The 22,518-nt window shown below is 43.5% G+C and overlaps 1 protein-coding gene across 4 annotated transcripts in view; it reads right to left on the minus strand.

Annotated features, from left to right (window-relative positions):
- The window catches only part of CHRDL1 (chordin like 1), a 114,447-nt gene that overhangs the window by 28,196 nt on the left and 63,733 nt on the right, over positions 1 to 22,518 (minus strand). For 2 of the 4 annotated variants that reach the window (XM_032837081.1, XM_032837079.1), the window contains exons 5-6: positions 10,538 to 10,683; positions 8,563 to 8,656 (exon numbers count right to left, since the gene is read on the minus strand). In XM_032837081.1, coding sequence (XP_032692972.1) covers positions 8,563 to 8,656; positions 10,538 to 10,683 — 240 coding nt within the window. The remainder of the gene's footprint in view (positions 1 to 8,562; positions 8,657 to 10,537; positions 10,684 to 22,518) is intronic. The other 2 variants (XM_032837082.1, XM_032837080.1) reach the window with 1 other exon arrangement.

Raw genomic sequence — 22,518 nt, forward strand, 5'->3', positions numbered from 1 at the left:
ATTAGACATAAGAGACATGCCCAGAAGGAGCACAATGACCACCAAGGTTGGGAGTTCTGGGAGTATCAGCAAGCACGTGAAGATGAATTCTGAGGACAGGGGAGAGAGAGAGAACAAAAACAAGCTGGAAAGTTTCCATGGAAAAAAACAGCCCCTGGTGGGGATTTAGAAGAAGAGAGGAAGGCCAAGGGTGGGATATCTCTCAGATGATCCTTTCTTCATGAACATGAATGGTTCACCTAAGAACAGGGCTCATTAACAGTGGTCAAACTCTTCTGTCACTCTGAAAAGATCAGAGTGTTTCAGCACAGTTTGAAGTTTAGGGAGGAGCACAGCAACTCAAAAACCATAAACGATGGAGTTCTTTTTTTTTTTTTTTTGAGAAATGTGTCTCATTAATGATATTTCCTTCCTTATCATTATGACCCACTGATGGTAGTGTTTCTGCAGAAAATGTGGACCAAACTAAAAACAACGCTAGACCAATACATGAGTGTCTATATTTGGAGGTGCTGTTATTTTCTCCAGTTTTGTTTGATTTTGAGAACTTTGAAAACTTGGGTAGATTCTTATGATGTTAAAAATAAAATAAACTACCTTGTGCATCACTTCCCTCATGATCTCTGCGTTCCAGCCAAGATGGCATCGCAGGTGTAATTTTGCTGTTTTATTGCAAAGAGAAATCACGAGTCTTAGAAGTACAATGGCACTTCTCTTGAGTACTGACAAACTGCTTTTATAAACAGTTGCTTCCGTTTTCAGTTACCTCGTGGAAGTTCATAGAAATAGCTCAATTTCATGAAATGAGATTCAGTTTTCTCCTTTGGCTCTTTGCAAATGTGTTGGATAAATGAGCCTGGGTTGAGTATGTTGGGAGCTTAGTCATTTCTCCTGCCTCCATAGCTAGGACTACACATGGAGTGCTGTCAAGAGCTTTTCATGGCTCTAGCTCTTTCTTTTTAATAAATCAACCACAAGAAATGCTTAACTCTGTGCTACGGGACACAGAGGAAGAAGGTGTCCCTTTTCCAGTTAAGGAAGCAAGACCCATGAAACAATGGAAAATATAAGAAAATATTTAAATGTTGGACTCTATAAACCAGACTAAGCCCTGAAAGTGGTCTAAGAAGGAGCTCAAGGAGGACTCGAGTTATCGGGTCAGGCTCTTTTGAAGGGGTACAACTCAGGCTGGGCTCTTGAAAGATGGGTAGGGTCAAAATCTGAGGAAGAGAGGAAGGAAGCTATTCCAAGCTTGTGAGAGCTAAGAGAGGCACATAACAGGAATGAAAGTCAGAAGGAACATGGCATATTTTAAGACAAAGAGAATAGCCAGTCTGGAGTAGAAGGTGTGTGTGGGTTGGTGTCAGAGAAACAAGGATGAGTAGTAGGTTCAGGGAGCGTCAGCTTGCTTTATAGAGTGCCTTTAAAAACAATCTGTGGACATTGGATAATGTGCTAAGACATGGTGGGCACTGACCAACACAACCAAGTAGTTCTGTAAGAAGAAAAGCCTGGACTAGAGTAGTATGCACATGTACAATGGAGGAAGGACAGTTATAGGCACTCCTACAGCCCGAGGTGGCCAGTTTCATGGGGAAAGCAGAAGTCAAGGATTCTGGGAGTTTGAGACTGCCATTAGCTATGTCCCTAAACTTTGAGTCCCTCCTCTCTCACAGGCAGTGAAAAGGAATGTGGTGTGTGTTGAGGCTGGAGAGACAGTCCGAGAAGTCTTATTTCACGTCCCTCACAAGGTCGACCCCTCTTCATTACTAGCTTTTCCAACCCCTTTCTCTATAGCACGTGGCACAGTTGCCATTTTGTATCTACTTGATATTTGATATTATTTGATATTATCTATTTGATAAATGTGTTTTCTGCACTACAATCCGCTAGGCGAGGTCCCCTGTTCGTTTCGTTCACCATTGTATCTCCAGCACCCACACAGCACTGGGTACTTGGTGGGTGCTCCAGAAGGGTGAAGAAGGGTGAAAGAAGGTAGGTATTTCTGTTTTTTCAGCCTATAGGGAGCAGTGGGACAAAGGTGTCCCCTGCTGGTTCTGAGCGGGTAGGCTGAGGCCATAATGGGAGGAGCTGGACAGTGTGGTTACTCTTCTAGGATTAAGTGCCAACATGTCAAGCATGTTCTCTCTCCCCCTCTACTCCCTTGCCTTAGGAGAGGTCCCTTGTTGCGTTCCCATGAATGGCTCCCACCAGGGAGTGTAAGAGTTTGGGACTCTAGAGCCAGGTTGACAAGGTTCAAATTCTAGCTCTGCCACTCACTGCCACGTATCCTTGGGCCAATCACGTAACTTCCCTGCCTCAGTCTCCTTATCTGTAAAATTGGGTTCATAATTGTTCTAACTTTGTTGGGAGGATTAAATGAGGTCATCACACACATCACTGCTTAGACCACTGCCTGCCACAGAGTAAGTACTACTTATGTACACTGTCTAATCAGGTTTGGCTCTTAATACAGCCAAAAGCCTACCTCCCCCCAAAACCTCTCCTTTGTCTAGAGTCCAAGTACCTAGCCTTTCCCTTTGCTTTGGCAAGATAGTCAGGAGACAGGAAACAGAAATGATAAGTGGTAGAAGGAAGCAGGAGGGGGGTGGGTTTGGGTTTGAGACCTGCCTGCCCAGAATGTGGCAGTCGTACAAGATTTTTCTTCTGATCAAGTTTCCCTTCAGGTTCCAGTGGCTGTTTGCATGCCACTTCCAGTCCAGATGAGATTTGCTCAAGTTCCAGCAAGGACATGCCCCCTGTCAATGCCCTCTTGACCTGACTCAAGCCTCAAGGACAGGTCGAAATCCCTGAGGCTGGAGTTGAGATACAGTCTGCAGCTAACGTTGCCACATGACCCAGGAAAAGAGACATGTACCTGTGTCTGGGGAAGGTGCAGAGAGCCTGTTTCCATGCGGCCCTTTATGTGAACGTCTGCAAGTTCAGCACTCAAAAGGTTATTTCTTCTGCAGTATTTTTTTCTGTAGTTAGGGTGGTCAGCATACGGGAGAAGGGGGTCTGCATTCCCTGCTGTGTGAGTAATATGCTTATGCAAGACAGACCTTTGTAAAAACATCGTTTCAGCAGGAAAAAAAATAACGAGGTGCTTCCAAAATTAGCACTTCAAAGGACATTCAATCATATTCTACACAACTGAAAGACGTAAAGAAATTAGGGGCAGAGAGAAAAGCATCAGTTTTATGAAAGCAGAGGACTGAGCCTTCACAGGGAAAGATGAACGTGAAGGATTTATTTTGGCTGGAGGAGAGATGGCAGAGAAAGAACTTCGCGAATTGGCAGGTGTGTGAAGGGACCGCGCATGATCAGTCGGAGCTCACTTTTATGTGTCACTTCTGAGGGCATCATAAAAGGAAAGAAATTTAAACTGTGACAAGGGTCGTGTTGAGAAGATGGCGAGTCCCAGGATCTGTTAACACAAGAGGGATGAGAAATGAAGTGCTGTGTGTGGAGATTAAGTAAAGAAAAAAAGGCAAGACTATCAGACATAGAGGAGAGCGTGCAAGCATATTACCCTGGGCTAATAAATACAATAATATTATATATGAAATATAATCATTTTCTCAAATAAAGCAGTAAGTCTGTATAAGACTTTCCCCTAGGTCTCCACATCATCTCGGTTAATTTTTACAACCTTTCCATGGGTGACACTTATTATAATCTCCATTTTCAGGGCTGCAAAGAAGCAAAAAAATGAAGTTCGATGGGGACAAGCAGATCTCCCAAGGTAACATCACCAGTAGGCTGGAGCTCCATAACATCAAATCTGAGTCCTTGTGGCTTCAGGGTCTATGTCTGCTGCCCCACACATGTCTCCCAGAGGTAATAACATATCTTTTGGCAGTTTCCTTTCTCTTACAAATTGTTCTTCAGTTTAGATTTCTTACCGTATCCTTTTCCCCAAACAAAGTAACCTCAGCCCGACAACTGGATTATAGCAACTAGATTGTTATGCAAGCAACTACGAACACCTAGGCTCCGTACAGACTCTCTTCCCTTCGGAGAAGACTCAAATGACATTGGGGCAAAGATGGGTAGGGAGATGAGGAATAAAATACCCATCTTTTCTGGCTTAAATGTCATAGCTGTACTGGTGTACAGACGCACACACTGAGAAAGCGGGAGAGAAAGATCCAGGATCTTCTTGGAGCACAAACCAAATCAGGCTGTGGCTAAATCCACATTGGCTTGTGAGGACCTCTGGAAAGAGCATAGGAAAAGGGATGAGCATACACTGGTACTCGGAACAAGGTCATTTCTTCCTTTTTTTTTTTTAAGATTCTATTTATTTATTTGGCAGAGAGAGAGTGAGAGAGAGTGAGCGCAGGCACACACAAGCAAAGGGAGCAGCAGGCAGAGGGAGAGGGAGAAGAAGGCTTCCAGCTGAGCAGGGAGTCCAATGTGGGGCTCGATCCCAGGACCCTGGGATCATGACCTAAGCCGAAGGCAGAAGCTTAACCGACTGAGCCACTCAGGTGCCCCAAGTTCATTTCTTCCTAGAAGAAATATTACTTACAGTGTCCTGAAGGGCAATGGGGGAGGAAAAACCAGTTGGGGATCAGAAATGACACCGTGTAATTTCCTACTGACCATGAACCAATGGACAGCAAGTACCACCTCTACCACAGTCTATTGGTAATTCAGAGGCAGAACACAGGAATAATATCTTATGTTAGTGGTATCTAATTCAAACTATAACTTTGGCAGTGTTTCCAAGCTAGCATGCATTCATTCAAAGAGTGCTTACTCTGTACCTAGAGCAGGGAGGGGGAAGAAAAGATGAACCAGGAATAGTTCCTGCCTTAAGGAGCTCAGAATTGCTGTGGAGAGTAAGACATGGGTACACATAATAAATTAAAAAAAAAAAAGGTAACAAAGTGATTAATGCTACAGGAGCAGCACCCAGTAAAGGCTGAGGAGTCTCGGAAAGGAAGAAGGTTTACTCCTAACTTACAGGATTAAAAAAACAAAACGCTTTTGGAGGAGGTGGCAGATGGGCTGGTCTTCGGATAAGCAGGATAAACAGGAATTCGGGCTGGAGAAATGAGGGATGGCAGAGGGAAGGCAGAGAAGAGAGAAAAAATTCCATCTAGTATTTATCATAATGCACCCAGAGGACTGCCTCTGTCAGAATCTGTGGAGGCAGGGTTTGAGCTATGTCTTGAGAAACCTGTAGGATTCCCAAAGGCAGAGATGGAAGGGAAAGGTTTTTCCAGAAAGAGGCAATGTTCTCTCCTCTAAGGTCTAGCTGTACATGTGCAGTTCTTAAATAGGCAACCATTTTGTTCTCTTGACCTCCCAGTTCCTTCCCATGAAATGGCTGTCACACATTTCGTCTCAAAGTTGGTTGCCCAATGGTTGGAAGTAGATACTCTGACCATTCAGAGAGTGACATTTGTTACTTTTCTATTGCTTCCAGGATTCAGACTTTTAATATGCTAAATTTAAGTGCACTAAAATCAAACAGAAACCACTATTCGGGGCTGCCTCCAGTCATCCATTTGGTCTCAGGAATGGATTCTCAAAGAGGAATCTATGGACCACCAGCCTCTGAGTGGACAGTGGGGCCTGCTGACATGCACATCCCAGGACCCTACCCCAAAGCTGTTGAATCACACAACTGTTGTCTGAGGATCTGAAAGTTCTCCAGGTGATTTTCAAGCACACTACAGTTGGAGAAATCTTGAGGGGGTAGAGTGAAGACACAAAGACAAGAGAGCACAGGGACACTGGGAGTGGAACCTAAGGTGTGTGAATCAAAGAATGTGGGCCTAGAAAGCTAAGTTGAAGCTACTGGATAGAAGGCCTTCACTGTCTTGAGGCAGGGGTTGGTGTGTACCCCTGGCAACAGGGAGCCATTCTTTTCAGCAGCAGAGTAAAGTGGGGAAGAGCCTGGCATCTGGACTCACTAGCTACATAAACTTGAACAAGGCTATTAACTTCTCTCTGCCTCAGTTTCATCATCCATAAAATGGGAATACTCATCATACTCATCACACAGGATCATTATGGAAGTAAATGAGTTAATGTCGATAAAGTATTTAGAACTGTGACTGGCAGGGTGCCCAGGTGGCTCAGTCGGTTGAGTGCCCGAATCTTGATTTCAGCTCAGGTCATGATCTCAGGGTCATGAGATCAAGCTCCACATTGGGCTCCACACTGAGTGCGGAGTCTGCTTAGGATTCCCTCTCTCTCCCCCTCTGCCCCTCCCCACACCTATCCCACTTGCATGCTCACACACTCTCTTCCTCTCAAGAAAAAACTGACTGGCCTTAGTAAGTACAGTATGTATCAGCACAAATACTTTTTTTTTTTTTAAAGTAAGCTCTATCCCAACATGGGGATTGAACTCATGACCCCGAGATCAAGAGTCACATGCTCTAGCAACTGAGTCAGCCAGGTGCCCCAGCACCAAGACTTCTGAGTAGAGATGTAGTATGGTTAAGGCTATCTTTCTGCAAGATGAAGCTAGCAGTAGTGTACAGGAGTCATCTACCAATCCCCTCTCAGTAAATCCTATCATCCCCCCCCAACTCAGTGCTTCTCAACTTTGGCTGCACATTGAAATCACCTCCCTCACCCTCCACCCCCAGCCTGAACATAAATCTATCAAGGTAATTCCAATAAGCACCCATGGTCAAAAAGCAATGCCCTAAATATACTTCAGATTGGTCTGTTTCTCATTCTGGAGTCCTCACCCTATACAAGACATGGTGCTAGGTCATTTTCCTGCATGATCTCATTGAAACCTCATAAGCACTTGGAAGTAGGTGCTAACAACATTCTCCCTGTAAAGATTGTTAGAAAGGCTGAATGCACTGCTCATGATTATCCAGCTAGAAAGTAGCAGGACTGGGCTTAAAGCCAAGGCAGCCTGGTTCCAGAGGCTCCTGTCTGAACCACTATTCTCTACTGTGTCCCCAAAACAGGCACCTGCCCTCTCACATTAAGACAGGCTACTGAGCTCCCCTTCTTCCTGGCCTCTCCCCTTGCTTTGCTGCCTCCCTCTAATCAAGTTTAGATGCAATAGCCAATGAGGTCTTTTAAGACATCCACTGGTTCATGTTATGCCCTGCTCACAACTTTCCAGCGGCTTCCCAAGGTACTTAGAAACTGAATACAAACTCCAGTCCACAGCTTTGAAGGTCCTATATGGTCTGAGCCCAGTTCCTTTCTCCAGCCTCATGTCCAGCCAGGGTTGACTACAAGCACTACAGGCCAGATACAGATCCTCAGATGCCTTGAATGCTCTGAGCTCTTCCTTGTGTAAGACCCCTGAATTTTCTTTTCTTCTGCTCGGAATGCTCTCCCTTCAGGAGTTTTGCATGGATGGCTCTTTTTCATCTTCCAAGTCTGAGCATAAATGTCACTCAGAGAGGTCTTCCCAACCACCTGATCTAAATGCTGTCCTTATTTCCTATCTTATTTCCTATCTTAGTCCTTTATTTTCTTCATAGTACTGACATTGTTCCAATTTTTGTTTGTTTATCATTGGCCTTCTCTGGTAGAATTTGAGTTCCATAAGAGCAAAGAAACAATCTTTGCTGCTATGCATGCCATGTACGGTTGTAGAGGGTACTGCACAAATTTGCTGCACCGAAGGGGGTGCATTCACAAGGATTTTCTGGCAAATGGTGGTAAAGTCTCTTAAGTAAAAGGATTCTCTTTGTAACTTGCATAAAGATGCAATATAGTCTGACAGTGCCTTGTATGTTTACTCTACTTGCCAGTATGTATCTAGCTTCTGGCACAGAGCTGAACTTAGAGTAGATGCTCAATAAATATGTTAATTGGATGGAAGGAAAGAAGACGAAATTAGAATACTGCTAGAGGGCAAGCCAGAAAGGAGAGGGATATAGAAGACAACTGATAGATTTAGTAATTTGAGAAGAGGAAATAAAAGAGAAATGAAAGGTGATTATTCTTGATCTTAGAGAGAAAACAAATGGCACCATTATTAAAGATAATGGAAACCAAATAAGAAAACACTAACTTGAGAAAACATCGGTGACATTTTGGCTATAATTTGAGAAGATGATGCCTTCTGCCTTCCACTTTGCTTTTCCTGAGTTTGTCACTGTTTGACTGTGGGGCTTTAAAGAATCTATCTAAATTTGAGGTTTTAAAGACTTTACCTAATTTGCCCTGCGCAGTCTTCAAAACGGCAGGGCTTTGCAAAGCCCGTTCTTCCTGTTAAGGTTGTGCATGGAAATGGCTTGTGTTTCACACGACCGTAACATGGAGGCCTGGCTAGAAGGGATTAAGGCAGAAGCGACACAGACACTCACTTTCTCCATAAATGATGCTCACTCTTTCTCTCCTGCCACACACCAGGGCAATTTCTTTCAGGTAGTGGCCCTTAAAATCAGTGTTTCTTTCCTCCCTTTGGGGAATGGACATAGCTTCCCCCCAACTCTGGCTAAAATCTAAGGCGACCATGGAAAAATTCCCTTGCTTATGACACTGGGCAGGCATTTCCTTCTCCTCTAAGTCCTGCTATGCAGTATGGCAACATCCCTCTGTCTTGGGATCTGGGACACATACCTCTGCACAGCCGGCAACAGGAATCAGGAACGGAGACTGGGAATGCACAGGTTAACTTGGGGCAAGTCTTGAGACCACAGTACACATTCCCCTCCTGCCAAGGAGAAACAGAATTAAAGGTCAGGGGCACATGGGAATAAACGTAAAGGCTTCTTAGCTCGGGACCTGGGATGAGTAGGGACTCGAAACATGGCACTCCTTCCCAGTGTTCTCCCATGGTTAGTTCTAGTCACTTCCTAAATGTTATTATGTTTTATTTTCTTCTGTTTATTATTTCTTCATGCCAGAGACTATGTTACTGAAGAGTTGGCCCTCCTTGTTGGGCCTCCTCATCTAAGATGGTACAAAGCGGTCCATGTAAGGGCCACCATTGGCCTGCCAATCCCCCCAAAAGGTCTTTTTCCTCTCTTTTCTGTTCATTGTATCCTCTGGTCCCCAACACACCCCAGCTGGATATTGGGATCTCAGGGAATGCAGATCTGCATGAGAGCCACGTTTTATAAGGCTCCAAACCAGAGAGATGAGCTCTCTGGGGTAATACAAAACTATACAAGATGATCTGAATGGACAGTTCCGTTCAGCACAAGGCAAGGGAGAAGAGCAAATTTACCTGCTATGTCTGTCTTTACATAGTTTCCACTCCCTAAAGTTCTATGTTCCAAACATCATTCCTTAAACCTTGTTTTTTTTTAATATCTTATTCATTTATTTGAGAGAGAGAGAGAGAGAGAGAAAGAGAGAGCATGAACAGGCAGAGGGGCAGAAGAAGAGGAAGAAGCAGGCTCCCTGCTGAGCAGGGAGCCCAACGCCATGGGGCTTGATGCCAGGACCCTGAGATCAGGACCTGAGCCAAATGCAGATGCTTCACCATCGAAGCCACCCAGGTGCCCCTAAACATTTTTCTTAGAAAGATATTACTCTGGGGCTAGAAAAGTCCCTGAAAAGTCATTAGTAAGGGAAGGCCACAACCAAATTCTCCCAAACTACCAAGATACCATATTTTTACTAAAAGTTACCAAGGGAAGAGATTCTAGAACTTCCCTCTGCATGCAATCCAGTGTTTAATGCCCTTACAAGCAAAAAAGTTCCTACATTGAACTTCATTCCCTCACACTTCAGTTGAAACAGCCATTTTCTTCCATTTTCTGGTTCCACCTCTTACATTTTCTGGACTGCACAATTCCATGAAGATATAATCAATATACTTTATTCCTAGTTCTTCTGACAGATTAGGTCAGAGGAATTATCATGTTTTGCTAAGAGAGTTCTCACTGCAGGGCATCAGGGGCAAACTGATTGGGAGACTACATCAGATGGGAACCAAGAGATAGCCCCATTTTTTTGTGAACTGGACTGAGTGGCCTTAGATGGCACCAATGACTTTTCTGCCCCTAGCATCCCAAGGCTTCAAAAAGTTGAGTTCTTCTGATGAAGGCTTTGCTGGGGTCACCATTGTTAAAAGAGGGACAGATCAAGACCATCAGCTCATGTTTGTGCATTTAAACAGTCCTAATGTTTTAATAAAGACCAGGATATGACTATGTCTGATTTCTTTCACATAGGTCAGGATTGTTCAGGGCTTATGAAAATCAGGGAGTCTGGATTGACAGGATTAGGATTTAAAGTAGGATTTAAATGCAATTCACCTTGGGGTGTCCTGGGTGGCTGAGTCGGTTGAGCGTCCAACTCTTGCTTTTGGCTCAGGTCATGATCACACAGTTCGTGAGATCGAGCCCTGAGTTGGGCTCCATGCTCACCAGGGAGTCGGCTTGAGATTCCTTCCTTCTCCCTCTGCCCCTGCCCCTGCTTGCTCTCTTTCTCTCTCTCTCAAATAAATCAATTAAACTTAAAAAAAAATGCAATTCGTCTTCCTTCCAAACACCTTATAGTGTAGGCTCCAAGTACAGGTGTAAGTACAGGAGGAGCTCTGGTGTTGGGGTAGGGCTAGCAGGGACATTAAGACACCAGGTCTTACCGAACAGCTGCACTGGGTACACTGATTGGGTTGCCGGTTCTGAAAGAGCCCTTCAGCCATGAACAGCTCACCGTGTTGGTAAGTGGTCCCGTTGTACTCACACGACTTGCTGGTCACCTTATTGTTCGCCGGTGGTAGGGAATCTTCTGGGACAGGGTGGAGAAAAACCATACCAAGTATTGGCTTCACTGCAAAGAATTTCATAAATCCCAACAGCAGATGGGGCTGTACCACACAGAGGGAGTTAAAAGATAATCCCTGATTCAGTGGCTGAATGGCAATGGGCATGACCATCCATCTATTCTTTCATTTGCTGAGCATTTATTGAGCACCTATTGTGTTCCAGGTACTGTGATGGACATGAGAGCGAAATCAGAGAAGGACAAGGACCCTGCATTCACAGAGCTAAGAGACCAGGCGAATGACATGTTAACTTGCCCGCAAGGACGGAGTCCTTTCAGAAGAGGAACCATCTATGATAACTGCCTTTGTAACTTTATCCCCTCTCATGTTTCATATCGCTTGGCATGTGCTTGTATGCTTATTCTCCCTCTGGAGTCCTTGCTTTTTTTTTAATGAAATATGGTTGACATACATAGTCTTTGCTTATTTTTAATTCCATCACTAAGCTCACCCTCTCCTCCCACTCTTTTCCACCTGCTGAAGTCCTGTCTGATTTTGAAGGCTCAGGAAAAGTCCCTTTTCCTCTATGAAATATTCCCTAACAGCTCCAGCCCACGACCTGGCCCTCTCCAGACATGTGATTTCTGAAATACACAATCCAGCACTTGAATGTTATTGTAACTCCCATTTGTGACCTAGCCAACAATTTACGAAGAGATTTCACATACGGTTTTATAAGGGAGCCTCATAACAACCCTGTCAACCAAGTAAATCAGATCCTTAACTCCATTTTTCACTTGAGGATAATAAGACTCAGAGGTTGACTTTTCTGAAGTCCCAGATGTAGTAAGTGATGACCCCAAATTCCATCTTTTCCTGTTAACCTAGGTACACATGTGTATGTCCTGCTTTTTAAGGACTGGGTTGCTGCCTTATAGAGTTTCTCTTCTCTGTGATGTCTAAAGCAGGGTTGTCATGGAGCAAAATATTAATGCACCAATGCATTTGATGAGTTCATTCTAATCAATGGTCTCAAGATGTCTTTTTACACACTCACGTGTGCACACACACACCCAGCAATGAACAAGCCCCCAGATTAAACGCATCGTTGATGTACAAACTAACAATAGATATAAATGGGGCTTGGAACGTGCCCTCTGTAGAATAGCAGAAAAAGAGAAGTCAAGGGAGTTGTGTGTTTCATTAGGGGAAGGCTTAGACAGTTAGACCATCCTTTCTTTCCCATCAGTCAAAAGTATAATGCAAATGAGTCCATCTTATGGGTTAGTTATAACTCAATACAACCATTTAAAACAACAGAATGATGCTCTGGTTTCTCTTGAGATCATATAAATCTTTCATTTTTTGAAAAAAGCAGAATGAAATTATTGTTAGGATATAGGTGAAAATTATAAAGGCTAATGGTAACAGCAGTAATAATAATAATAGCTCACATTTACTGAGCCCTAATTAATATACAAGGTACAATGGTGAATGCTTTTCCATAAGTGATTACATTGGCTTTTACTAGTACCATTCTGAAATGGACACGATTATGCCCATTTTGCTGATGGGGTAACTAAAGCTTAAGAAACTAACTGTCTTGCCCCAGGTCTCACAATTAGCGAGCTTCAGTAACACCAACATCTGAATTGATGTCTGACAGATTCTAGAATCTTCCATCCTTCCCACTACCAAGGAGGGTGTTAATCATATCAAACCTGTAACAAGGGAGGGACCGTTTAACTTAAAAACCAAAACCAATGGAACATGAAGGCTGAGTTGTCCCCCTAGAATGTTTTGGCCTACAATACCCAGGAAACTGATATCACATTTACTCTGGCTCCAGCAATTTGCGTAACTAACTCAATTCTATACTTTGCTATGTAACTTGACCTAGCTATGAGTAACTCGTTCCTTGGGTGTTAACTAATTATTAATGACTCCTCACAGAATACAAAAGTAGTTCCTTAAAAAGAAGACTTAGGGGCACTTTGGTGGTTCCATCGGTTAAGAGTCTGACTCTTGATTTCATCTCAGGTTATGATCTCAGGGTGGTGAGATCTAGCCCCACGCTCAGCAGAAAGTCTGCTTGAGATTCTCTCTCTCTCCCTCTGCCACTCCCCTCACTTGCATGTTCTCTCTCAAATAAATAAATCCTAAACAAAAGTAAAAAAGAAGTCTTAGCTTCTAGAGCATGTTTAACTCATACCAGTTGACCCTAAGTGCCTGCTCAGGCCCACAGGTACACACAACCAGACAGCTGCAGCTAGTACACAGGAGTAAAATTCACTGGCGAAAGGACAGGGGCAGGCCCATTCACCCCTCTGGGCTCTAATTATACAAAATCTCAGTATTTTGTGGTGAAAGAAAACTGGGATGACCTACAAAAGAATATCAACCATGACTCTTACAGGAGTTGACAGATCTTTGGAATGCCAAAAGAAAAAAAGAAGGTTGGAATTATTTTGCTACAGAAGAATGTGGATTGATTTTTGAAATGGGCCCTCTACCAGGGGATTGACGGGGAAGCAACTGCAGGGTGAGGTTTTTCAGTGGAATCATGACCTTGAGAGTCTTTCTTGCAACAGTCTTCAGAGTAGCCTGGCATAGAGTCTATTAATCTACCCAACAGGAGATGGGGAGAAAGCAAAAGAGAGAAAGACAAAACAGAATCAAAGAAAAAGAAACCAATTATGAGCATGCTTACCGCTAGTTTTACACAATACATTTATCTTAATATCTTTCCATTTACTCTTATTTCATACTTTTAATAACCCTAATAGAGCGGTGAGAGAATTACAGAAATGAGGCTATTGATATCCCAAAAGATTTGGCCTATGCCACCCAGATATTAAACAGGAAAGCCAACTCAGAAATAGTTTTCCTGTCTTGAAGTTTGTGCTTTTTATAGAGTGGGTGTTACACACTGACAGATGGAAAGGAAATGAAATCCATACCTGGAAGAGAGATCTGTGTTTCCATGTTTACTGCATCCAATGCTCATTGCAGCATTATTCACAATAGCCAAGGTAAAGAAACAGCCTAAGTGTCAGTCAGTCAATGAGTAGATAAAGAAAAAGCGGTACATACATACAAGGGAATATTATTCAACCTTAAAAAAGACATCTCACCACTTACAACAACATGACTGAACCTGGAGGACATTATGCTAAGTGAAATAAGGCAGATACAGAAAGAAAAAAAATTGTATGGTCACATTTTTTTTGTGAAATCTAAAGACACGTTGAATATATAGAAGCAGAGAGTAGACTATTTCCTTTGCTGTGCAAAAGCTTTTGATCTTTAACAAAACCAAAAGACAACTGACAGAATGGGAGAAGATATTTGCAAACAGCATATCAGATAAAGGGCTAGTATCCAAAATCTATAAAGAACTTACCAAACTCAACACCCAAAGAACAAATAATCCAATCAAGAAATGGGCAGAGGACATGAACAGATATTTCTGCAAAGAAGACATCCAGATGGCCAACAGACACATGAAAAAGTGCCCCACATCACTCGGTATCAGGGAAATACAAATCAAAACCGCAATGAGATATCACCTCACAGCAGTCAGAATGGCTAAAATTAACAAGTCAGGAAATGACAGATGCTGGCGAGGATGCGGAGAAAGAGGAACTCTCCTACACTGTTGGTGAGAATGCAAGCTGGTACAACCACTCTGAAAAACAGCATGGAAGTTCCTCAAAAAGTTGAAAATAGAGCTACCCTACAACCCAGCAATCACACTACTGGGTACTTACCCTAAAGATACAAATGTAGTGATCCGAAGCGGCACATACATCCGAATGTTTATAGCAGCAATGTCCACAATAGCCAAACTATGGAAAGGACCTAGATGTCCATCAACAGATGAATGGATAAAGAAGATGGGGTATATATATACAATGGAATACTATGCAGCCATCAATAGAAATGAAATCTTGTCATTTGCGACAACGTGGTTGGAACTGGAGGGTATTATGCTTAGCAAAATAAGTCAATCAGATAAAGACAATTATCATATGATCTCCCTGATACAAGGAAGTTGAGAGGCAATGTGGGGGGTTTGGGGCATAGGAAAAGAATAAATGAAACAAGATGGGATCTGGAGGGAGACAAACCATAAGAGACTCTTAATCTCACAAAACAAACTGAGGGTTGCCAGGGGTAGGGGGGTAGGGAGAGGGTGGTAGGGTTATGGACATTGGGGAAGGTATGTGCTATGGTAAGTGCTGTGAAGTGTGTAAACCTGGCGATTCACAGACCTGTACCCCTGCGGCTAATAATTCATTATATGTTAATGAAAAATTTAAAAATTATATTAAAAAAATAGAAGCAGAGAGTAGAATGGTGATTACACCGGGGGTGGGGGAAATGGGGGAGATGCTGGTCAAAGTGTATAAAGTTGCAGTTACATAAGATGAATACATCTAGAGATCTAATGTATAGCATGATGAATATAATTAATAATACTAGATTGTATCCTGGACATTTGCTAAGAGAGATTTCAGGTGTTCTCCCCACAAAGTAAATGGTAACTATGTGAGGAGATGATGCTAATTAGCTTGATTTTAATAATCATTTCAATATATATAAATATGTATGTCAAATCAGTATGTTTTACACCTTACACATATACAGTTTTTACTAAAGAAAAGATTGTTTTCTTAAACTTGGAGGTAGGATCATGGAGTCAAAAACCCCAGGGTGGGTAACCACTTTCCCTAACCTTGCCAAGTCACTTTACCCCTTTGGGCCCCAGTTTTTCTATCTAAGAATGGGATGTATGGAATTGTTGAATCATTGTATTGTACACCTGAAACTAATATAGCACTGTATGTTAATTATACTAGAATTAAACATACGTATACATGAAAAAAGGCACCCCTGAACTTAGTGGATAAAAACCATAAAAACCCCAAATCACCATAATAATAAATTAATTAAATGGGCAGGGACACAAATGTTAGCTGTACAGTAAAGTCGAACAGCAAGGCCCTTCCATTCCTAATTTAGAACACAAAGTAAAGAATGCACACTCCTGGGGCGCCTGGATGGCTCAGTGGGTTAAAGCCTCTGCCTTCGGCTAGGGTCATGATCCCGGCGTCCTGGGATCGAGCCCCCACATCAGGCTCTCTGCTCAGTGGGGAGTCTGCTTCCTCCTCTCTCTCTGCCTGCTTTCTGCCTACTTGTGATCTCTATCTGTCAAATAAATAAATTGAAAAAAAAAAAAAGAATGCACACTCCTGGAAATAAATAAGTAATTAAATTGGAGAAGTGACTTGTAATCTGCAGTTTTACAGAATAAAAATAGGTAGTTGCTTCATAAAAAAAAAATGGGACTTGAGACTCAAATCTCCTCTTGCATCTTTACAATGGGCCAACACAGCATGCAGGGTGCCACCGAAGCAAAGAAGGCCACCTGGTACTCTACCCTCTCCCTTCCTAGATTTTCCAAGGTGGCTGGGCTTCTAACCAACTATTCCTGGAACACATTTGGTGTTCCTGGCCAAATACCGGAAGAAAATCAGTCCAAGAAAAGCTGATCTCAGGGCCCCTCGTGGCAATGGTACTCTGAGGAGGAGTGGGATGAGGACATGGTGGGGTCAGCAGACAAGTGCGAAGCCATGTGACTACAGTTGTGCTGGGAAAAAAACTGTTCCTTCCATGCTCCCCCTCCTCATTAGGGATGGTCTCACATGTAGCAGAACTATGACTTCTGGGGGGCTTGGAAAAACGCTCCCCCATCCTCCATATCTCTCCCTTCCTTTGAACTCACTGGTGCCTAAAATGCCATCACTAGAAGTCCATTCCTTTGGGATAAATAGTTGCCTTTTGCAATCAGATTTTTATAATCCCAGTATTTCTGTGAGAGGTTACACATGGTCCAGAACATCTCAGTATGAATAACTTTGCCACAAGTTTGGTTTTTTTTTTTTTTTGCTCTTCAGAGAAACTGGCAAATTTTACCAAGAAGTCTGTAAGTCTGTGGTCCTATCCCACTTCCTTTGGTACACCATTTTCTCCCCTCCTGGCACTGGCCTTCTTCCCACCCTCCAGAACCCAAAATCCTCATGCTGGCCGCTGACTTCTCTACTCTCTCTACCCTCAAATTTCTATTTTCTTAGCAGGCCACTTCTTGGCAAGTCAGGAAGGCTGCTTGTATGTCAGGAGACAAATCAGCTCCCAGTGTTTATGAGAGAAATGCAAAACTCTCCAGAGCTTCCAGGCATCAGTTGCCAATCTCCTGGACTCCAAGTCCCTCCCTTCTCTTGCCCATCACTACTGTTACTTGGGTTCCTACTTGACACTTGATGGCTGAGCCGGGTGCTAATGTTTCCAGTCTGGTTCTCGGTCATTCTACTGGTGTGGTCCCAGCACATCTGCAGACCATGTTGGAGGTGTGGTGGAGAGGGAATTTAGAGATGACGATAGAAGGCTTGAAGTAAGAGTTTGTCTTCCCTTTAATTATGATGATACACACACACAACACAGAACCATATAGTTCAAAGGGTTTGACCCTAGATCTCAGAAACATGAGAAGGAACAGGCCAAAGGAAGGGGCAAGGAAAGAAGTCCTGAAATAGGGTGTTGCTTGTAGGCAGTGTTTTCTGCTCTATCTCACATCAATGCAAACAAAAAGAATCAAACCTGGTCTCTGGGATCTGCGAACATTAGGCACAAAACCCAGCTTTGGCATATCTTTGATCTGTGACCTTGGGAAGGTTACTTGATCTCTTTGTGCCTTGGTTTCTTTGTCTTCAAAATGAGAATGTCCTCTACCTTACAAGACTATGAGGTTTAGAGATCACTTATTTTAAAAAGCCCCAAAGTATCCAGTACATAATAATGCCCACGGTAAATGGTAAGTGGTGTTGGTATAGAAATAAGGATGACAGAAGAACATAGAAGGACTTCCTTGCTTCCATGGATAACTGGACAGTTAATTAAATGGCGATTGCTTTGTGCTTATGTGTACGGTAAGAGCTCTGGGGTTAACAACAGTTAAGAGACTATTTTCCTTTTCTCTCCCCTTCTTCATTTAACATCTGCTTATGGGGGATTTGACTATACCCAGCACAAACAGGTCCTCAAGCTTACCTGGACAATAATTGGTACCTTTCTGGGTTGGAGCTGCAGAGGTAAATAAGAAATGACCCCGACTTCAAGGAGAATCCTGCTTTCATTGGAGGGGCTGGCATTAAAAGATGTTAATTGCTAACATACTTAGATAACTCATAAACATTGAGGCTGGGAAGCCAGATTATAACCAATTGCCAAAGTATGTCAAATGGGAAAAAATGTCACCTGCATCACGAACAATTTAGGTTAGACACTAGAAAGTAATCCTTAACCGTATTTCTCATTCCAAAATTCAGTTTGGGGAGTTTCTGTTGGAAAATAATAATTCTACTTGAAGGCCAAAGGCTAGACTAGGTGAATATTTCGAGCCCCTTCCAACCATAGAAAATCAATCCTACCAAGCTGGTCACAGTTCTCTACTCCTACTCGTGGGACAGATCCTAGCTAGGACTCTGTGTTCCCAATCCGACCACAATGAGATGGTTCTCTCCTCCCAACACTATTCAACACCTCTGGACAGTGGGAGCTAGTACAACACTTTCTAAAACTAATTATTTTAAAGTGTATAAATTTGTGTCGCCTTTTGGCCTTGGCCCAGATGGGAAGAAAGCAGATGACTAAGGGTGCCATGGGAAACCACTATGCTCCTGAAAGAAGTGCTGCCGTAGCAGACGGAGGGTCAGCTGGGTGCTGCGTAAAGCAAGGACAAAATAAATCCTGCAGAACGAATGCATCCCAAACAGTGGCTGTGTCTAGTCCCCTTCCAAATAGGAACAGGTGCTCAGCCTCTGAGGCCATGTGGGTTCAGGTGAGTTGTTCTCTAGAATGCTAAGAGCAAAGGTACTGCTTCAAATGGGTCCATCAGCCACACCTGGGATGCCTACTATTCAGATTTCTTCCTTTCTTTTTTTTAAAGATTTTATTTATTTATTTGACAGAGAGAGATCACAAGTAGGCAGAGAGGCAGGCAGAGAGAGAGGAAGGGAAGCAGTCTCCCCGATGAGCAGAGAGCCCGATGTGGGACTCGATCCCAAGACCCTGAGATCATGACCTGAGCCGAAGACAGTGGCTTAACCCACTGAGCCACCCAGGCGCCCCTCGATTTCTTCCTTTCATTGCTCCAACCCCTCTTACCTCTCTTTTCCCTGGGCCTCTCCAAGGGGCAGCTTAACTGCACCTGCTTTCCTGGGGCAGAGACCTAAGATTTCCAGATCTTTCTCCAACTGTCCTCTATGGAAACCCAACTTTTCTCTGGTCCATCACATTGAGTCTTGGTAGGGAGGATTGGGACTCATCTCCTTAATTCATACCAGGGTGCCAAGGGAAGACAACTTTTGGAAACACGTTGTTTTTCTAGATAATGAAATCGTTATGTGGGCTTCTGTTGCTTTATCCATAATGAAGCTGTAGAGCATGAGGCAAGAGATACGGAACCTTCCAGAACTTAGGGCTTATGTGGGGGAGATGACTGAATACAGCCTCCAAGGTCTGTCCTACTGGGAGGAGAGGCCTGACTTCAGTTTCCCATTTGGGCCCAAATTCCAGCTCCACTATTAATTAGTTGCCACGGATTAGCTGAGCAAATCATTTCACGTTACTGAGTCTCAGTTCCCTCATCTATAAAATGGAGCTGATAACAAGATCTACCTCAAACGTTGGTGTGAAGCATCAACAAGATAATGTGCTAGCCATAGAACTGGGTGAGTATTAATGCTTAGTAAATGCTGCTATTGTTATTACTATTAGCTATAAAAGATAGAATTTCTGGAAGGCAGGAAGTAGGTTGCTAAGAGAAAACATGTGGGGCTGCCTAATCTTTACGGCAGGTGCTTGCATTAGACTGAATGTCTATGTCCTCCCTGCCCCACAGATTCATATGTTAAAACCCTAATCTCCAGTACGATGGTATTAGGAGGTGGGGCCTTTGCAGAAGACAGGAATAGACACTTTTCGAAGAAGAAGGCGCCTGCGTGGCTCAGTCAGTTAAGCATCTGACTCTTGATTTTGACTCAGGTCATGATCTTAGAGTCATGAGTCTGAACCCAACATTAGGCTCTGTGCTCAGCATGGAATCTTCTTGAGATTCTCTCTCTCCCTCTCCCCGTCCTTGCACTTTCCTCCTCTCTCTGTATCTCTCTCTAATAAAAAAATAAAATCTTAAAAAAAAAAGAAGATGGGGCACCTGGGTGGCTCAGTTGGTTAAGTGTCTGCCTTAGGCTCAGGAGCCCCCACGTTGGGCTCCCTGCTCAGCAGGGAGCCTGCTTCCTCCTCTTCCTCTTCTCCTCCCCCTGCTCATGTGTGTGATCTCTTAAATAAATAAAATCTTTAAAAAAAGAAGACCTACAGATGACTAACAGATACATGAAAAAATGCTCAATATCACGCATCATCAGGGAAACACAAATCAAAACTACAATGAGATAATCACCTCACACCAGTCAGAATGGCTAGAGTGAACAACACAGAAAACAACAGATGTTGGCGAAGATCCAGAGAAAATGGAACCCTCCTACACTGTTGGTGGGAATGCAAGCTGGTGCAGCCACTTTGGAAAACGGTATGGAGGTTCCTCAAAGTTAAAAATAGACCTACCCCATGATCTGGCAATTGCGCCACTAGGTATTTACCAAAGGATACAAAAATACTGTTTCAAAGGGATACATGAACCCTGATGTTTATAGCAGCAATGTCCACAATAACCAAACTATGGAAAGAACCCCAATGTCCATCAACTGATGAAGGGATAAAGAAGTGGTACGTGTATGCAGTGGAATATTACTCAGCTACCAAAATGAACAAAATCTTCCCATTTGCAACGATGTGGATGGAACTAGAGAATATAATGCTAAGTGAAATCAGTCAGTCAGAGACAAGTATCATATGATTTCATTCCGATGTGAAATTTCAGAAGCAAAACAAAAGAGTGAGAGAGGCAAACCAAGAAACAGAGTCTTAACTACAGGGATCCTGCTGATGGTTTCCAGAAGGGAGATGGGTGGGGGTAAGTGGGAAGTAGGTGATGAGGAGGAAGGAGTACACTTGTTGTGATGAGCACTAGGTGTTGTATGGAAGTGTTGAATCAGTAAATTGTATATGTGAAGCTAATAATACACTGCATGTTAAGTAACTGGAATTTAAATACAAACTTGAAAGAGAAGACAAAAAAGGAGGTGGGGCCTTTGGGAGGGAATTAGGTCAAGATGGCAGAGCCCTCCCAAATGGGATTAGTGCCCTTATCAGAAGAGACCAGACGGAAGGGAGGTGATCTCTGTTTTCAGCATGAAGGTGGCTACCTGTAAGCCATGAACTTGGGTCTCACCAGACACCACATATGCTGGTCATTTGATCTTAGACTTCCCAGCCACCAGAACTGTGAGAACTAAATGTTTATGTTGGAGCTACTCAATCTCTGGTATTTTTGTTCCAGAGGCCCAAGCTAATACAATTGTTTTCCACTGCCCCTTAGAACTTCTCGAAAATGGCCAGATTCGGAGTGGTGACTAGAAAGTCACCTCTGAGCCATCACATTCACCAAGAATCCTCTTATGCCCATGCTCTGGGCTGACTGGCCCTTCCCGCTAAGGCAGAGCTCCCAAAGGTGGCAAGCCCACTCTGTCCCTAAACTCTCTTCCACTTTGCTCCACCAGAATGCCTGACATGGCCCCAGGTTCAAGCATTAGTCAGAAAAGGGCTTTACCTTTTCCAGAGGTTTAATAAGTTCACACTAGAGAGTACCAAAGACTGGAAAGGAGTCTCGTGATGAAGAGCACACCCATCATCACACCCACAGTGTGCTACCACTTTGCACCCACCAAGGATGGCTATCATGAAAAAAGAAATAACATCAATTGTTGGCGAGGACATGGAGAAATAAGAAGCCTCATCCACTGCTGGTGGGAGCATAACAGTATAAAGTGGTGTAAAATGGAAAACAGTCTGGCAGTTCCTCCCAAGTTCAATATAGAGTTACCACCTGAACCAGTAATTTCACTGCTGGGCAGGTACCCAAGAGGAGTCAAAGCTGGGACTCAGATAAGGTATGCAAATCTTCACAGCAGCGATATTCACAATGGCCAAAAAGTGAAAACAACACAAGTGTCTATCAATACATAAAACGATCAGTATATCCATAACAGTGCAATACTATTCAGTTAGAATAGATCACCTTCGAAAACATTAGGCTGAGGAATAAAGCTAGTCACATAATGTCTGTTTCTGCTTATATGAAAGGGCCAGAACAGGCAAATCCAGAGAGACAGAAAGTAGATCAGTGGATGCCAGGAGCTATGGGGAGGGTGGGTGGGGGGTGACTGCCAGTGGGTATGAGGTTTCTTTTGGGGATGAGGAAAATATTCTGGAACTGGACAGTGGTGACAGTGGTACCTTGTGATGACACTAAACCCAACTAAACCGTACACTTTAAGAGGGTAAATGGTATGTGAATTATATCTCAATAAAGTTGTTAGCAATAAAAGGAAACCTCTAAACATCCTACAACACGGACACCAGGGCTAAGTATGGGAGTGGGGCGTGGCCTGGACAAAATGAAGGTGCTGGTCAAGGTGACAGGGAGACAGGCAAAGAAGGAAAGGTAAACGAAAAAGGAAAGGAGAGCCCACAAGGGGGCAGGGCTGGCGTGCGGTGGGGTGGCGAGCTCAATCCCAGATCTTAGTTTTGTCTGGCGTTCCGTGGCCATGCCACGGGGTACCCACCTTGGGAGAACGGGCAGGTCTGCCAGACCGCCAAGTGAAAGGAGGGGGTGGGGT

The sequence above is a fragment of the Lontra canadensis genome, unplaced genomic scaffold, assembly GCF_010015895.1.
Source record: "Lontra canadensis isolate GAN:19392208 unplaced genomic scaffold, GSC_riverotter_1.0 scaffold96, whole genome shotgun sequence".
Lineage (NCBI taxonomy): Eukaryota > Metazoa > Chordata > Mammalia > Carnivora > Mustelidae > Lontra > Lontra canadensis.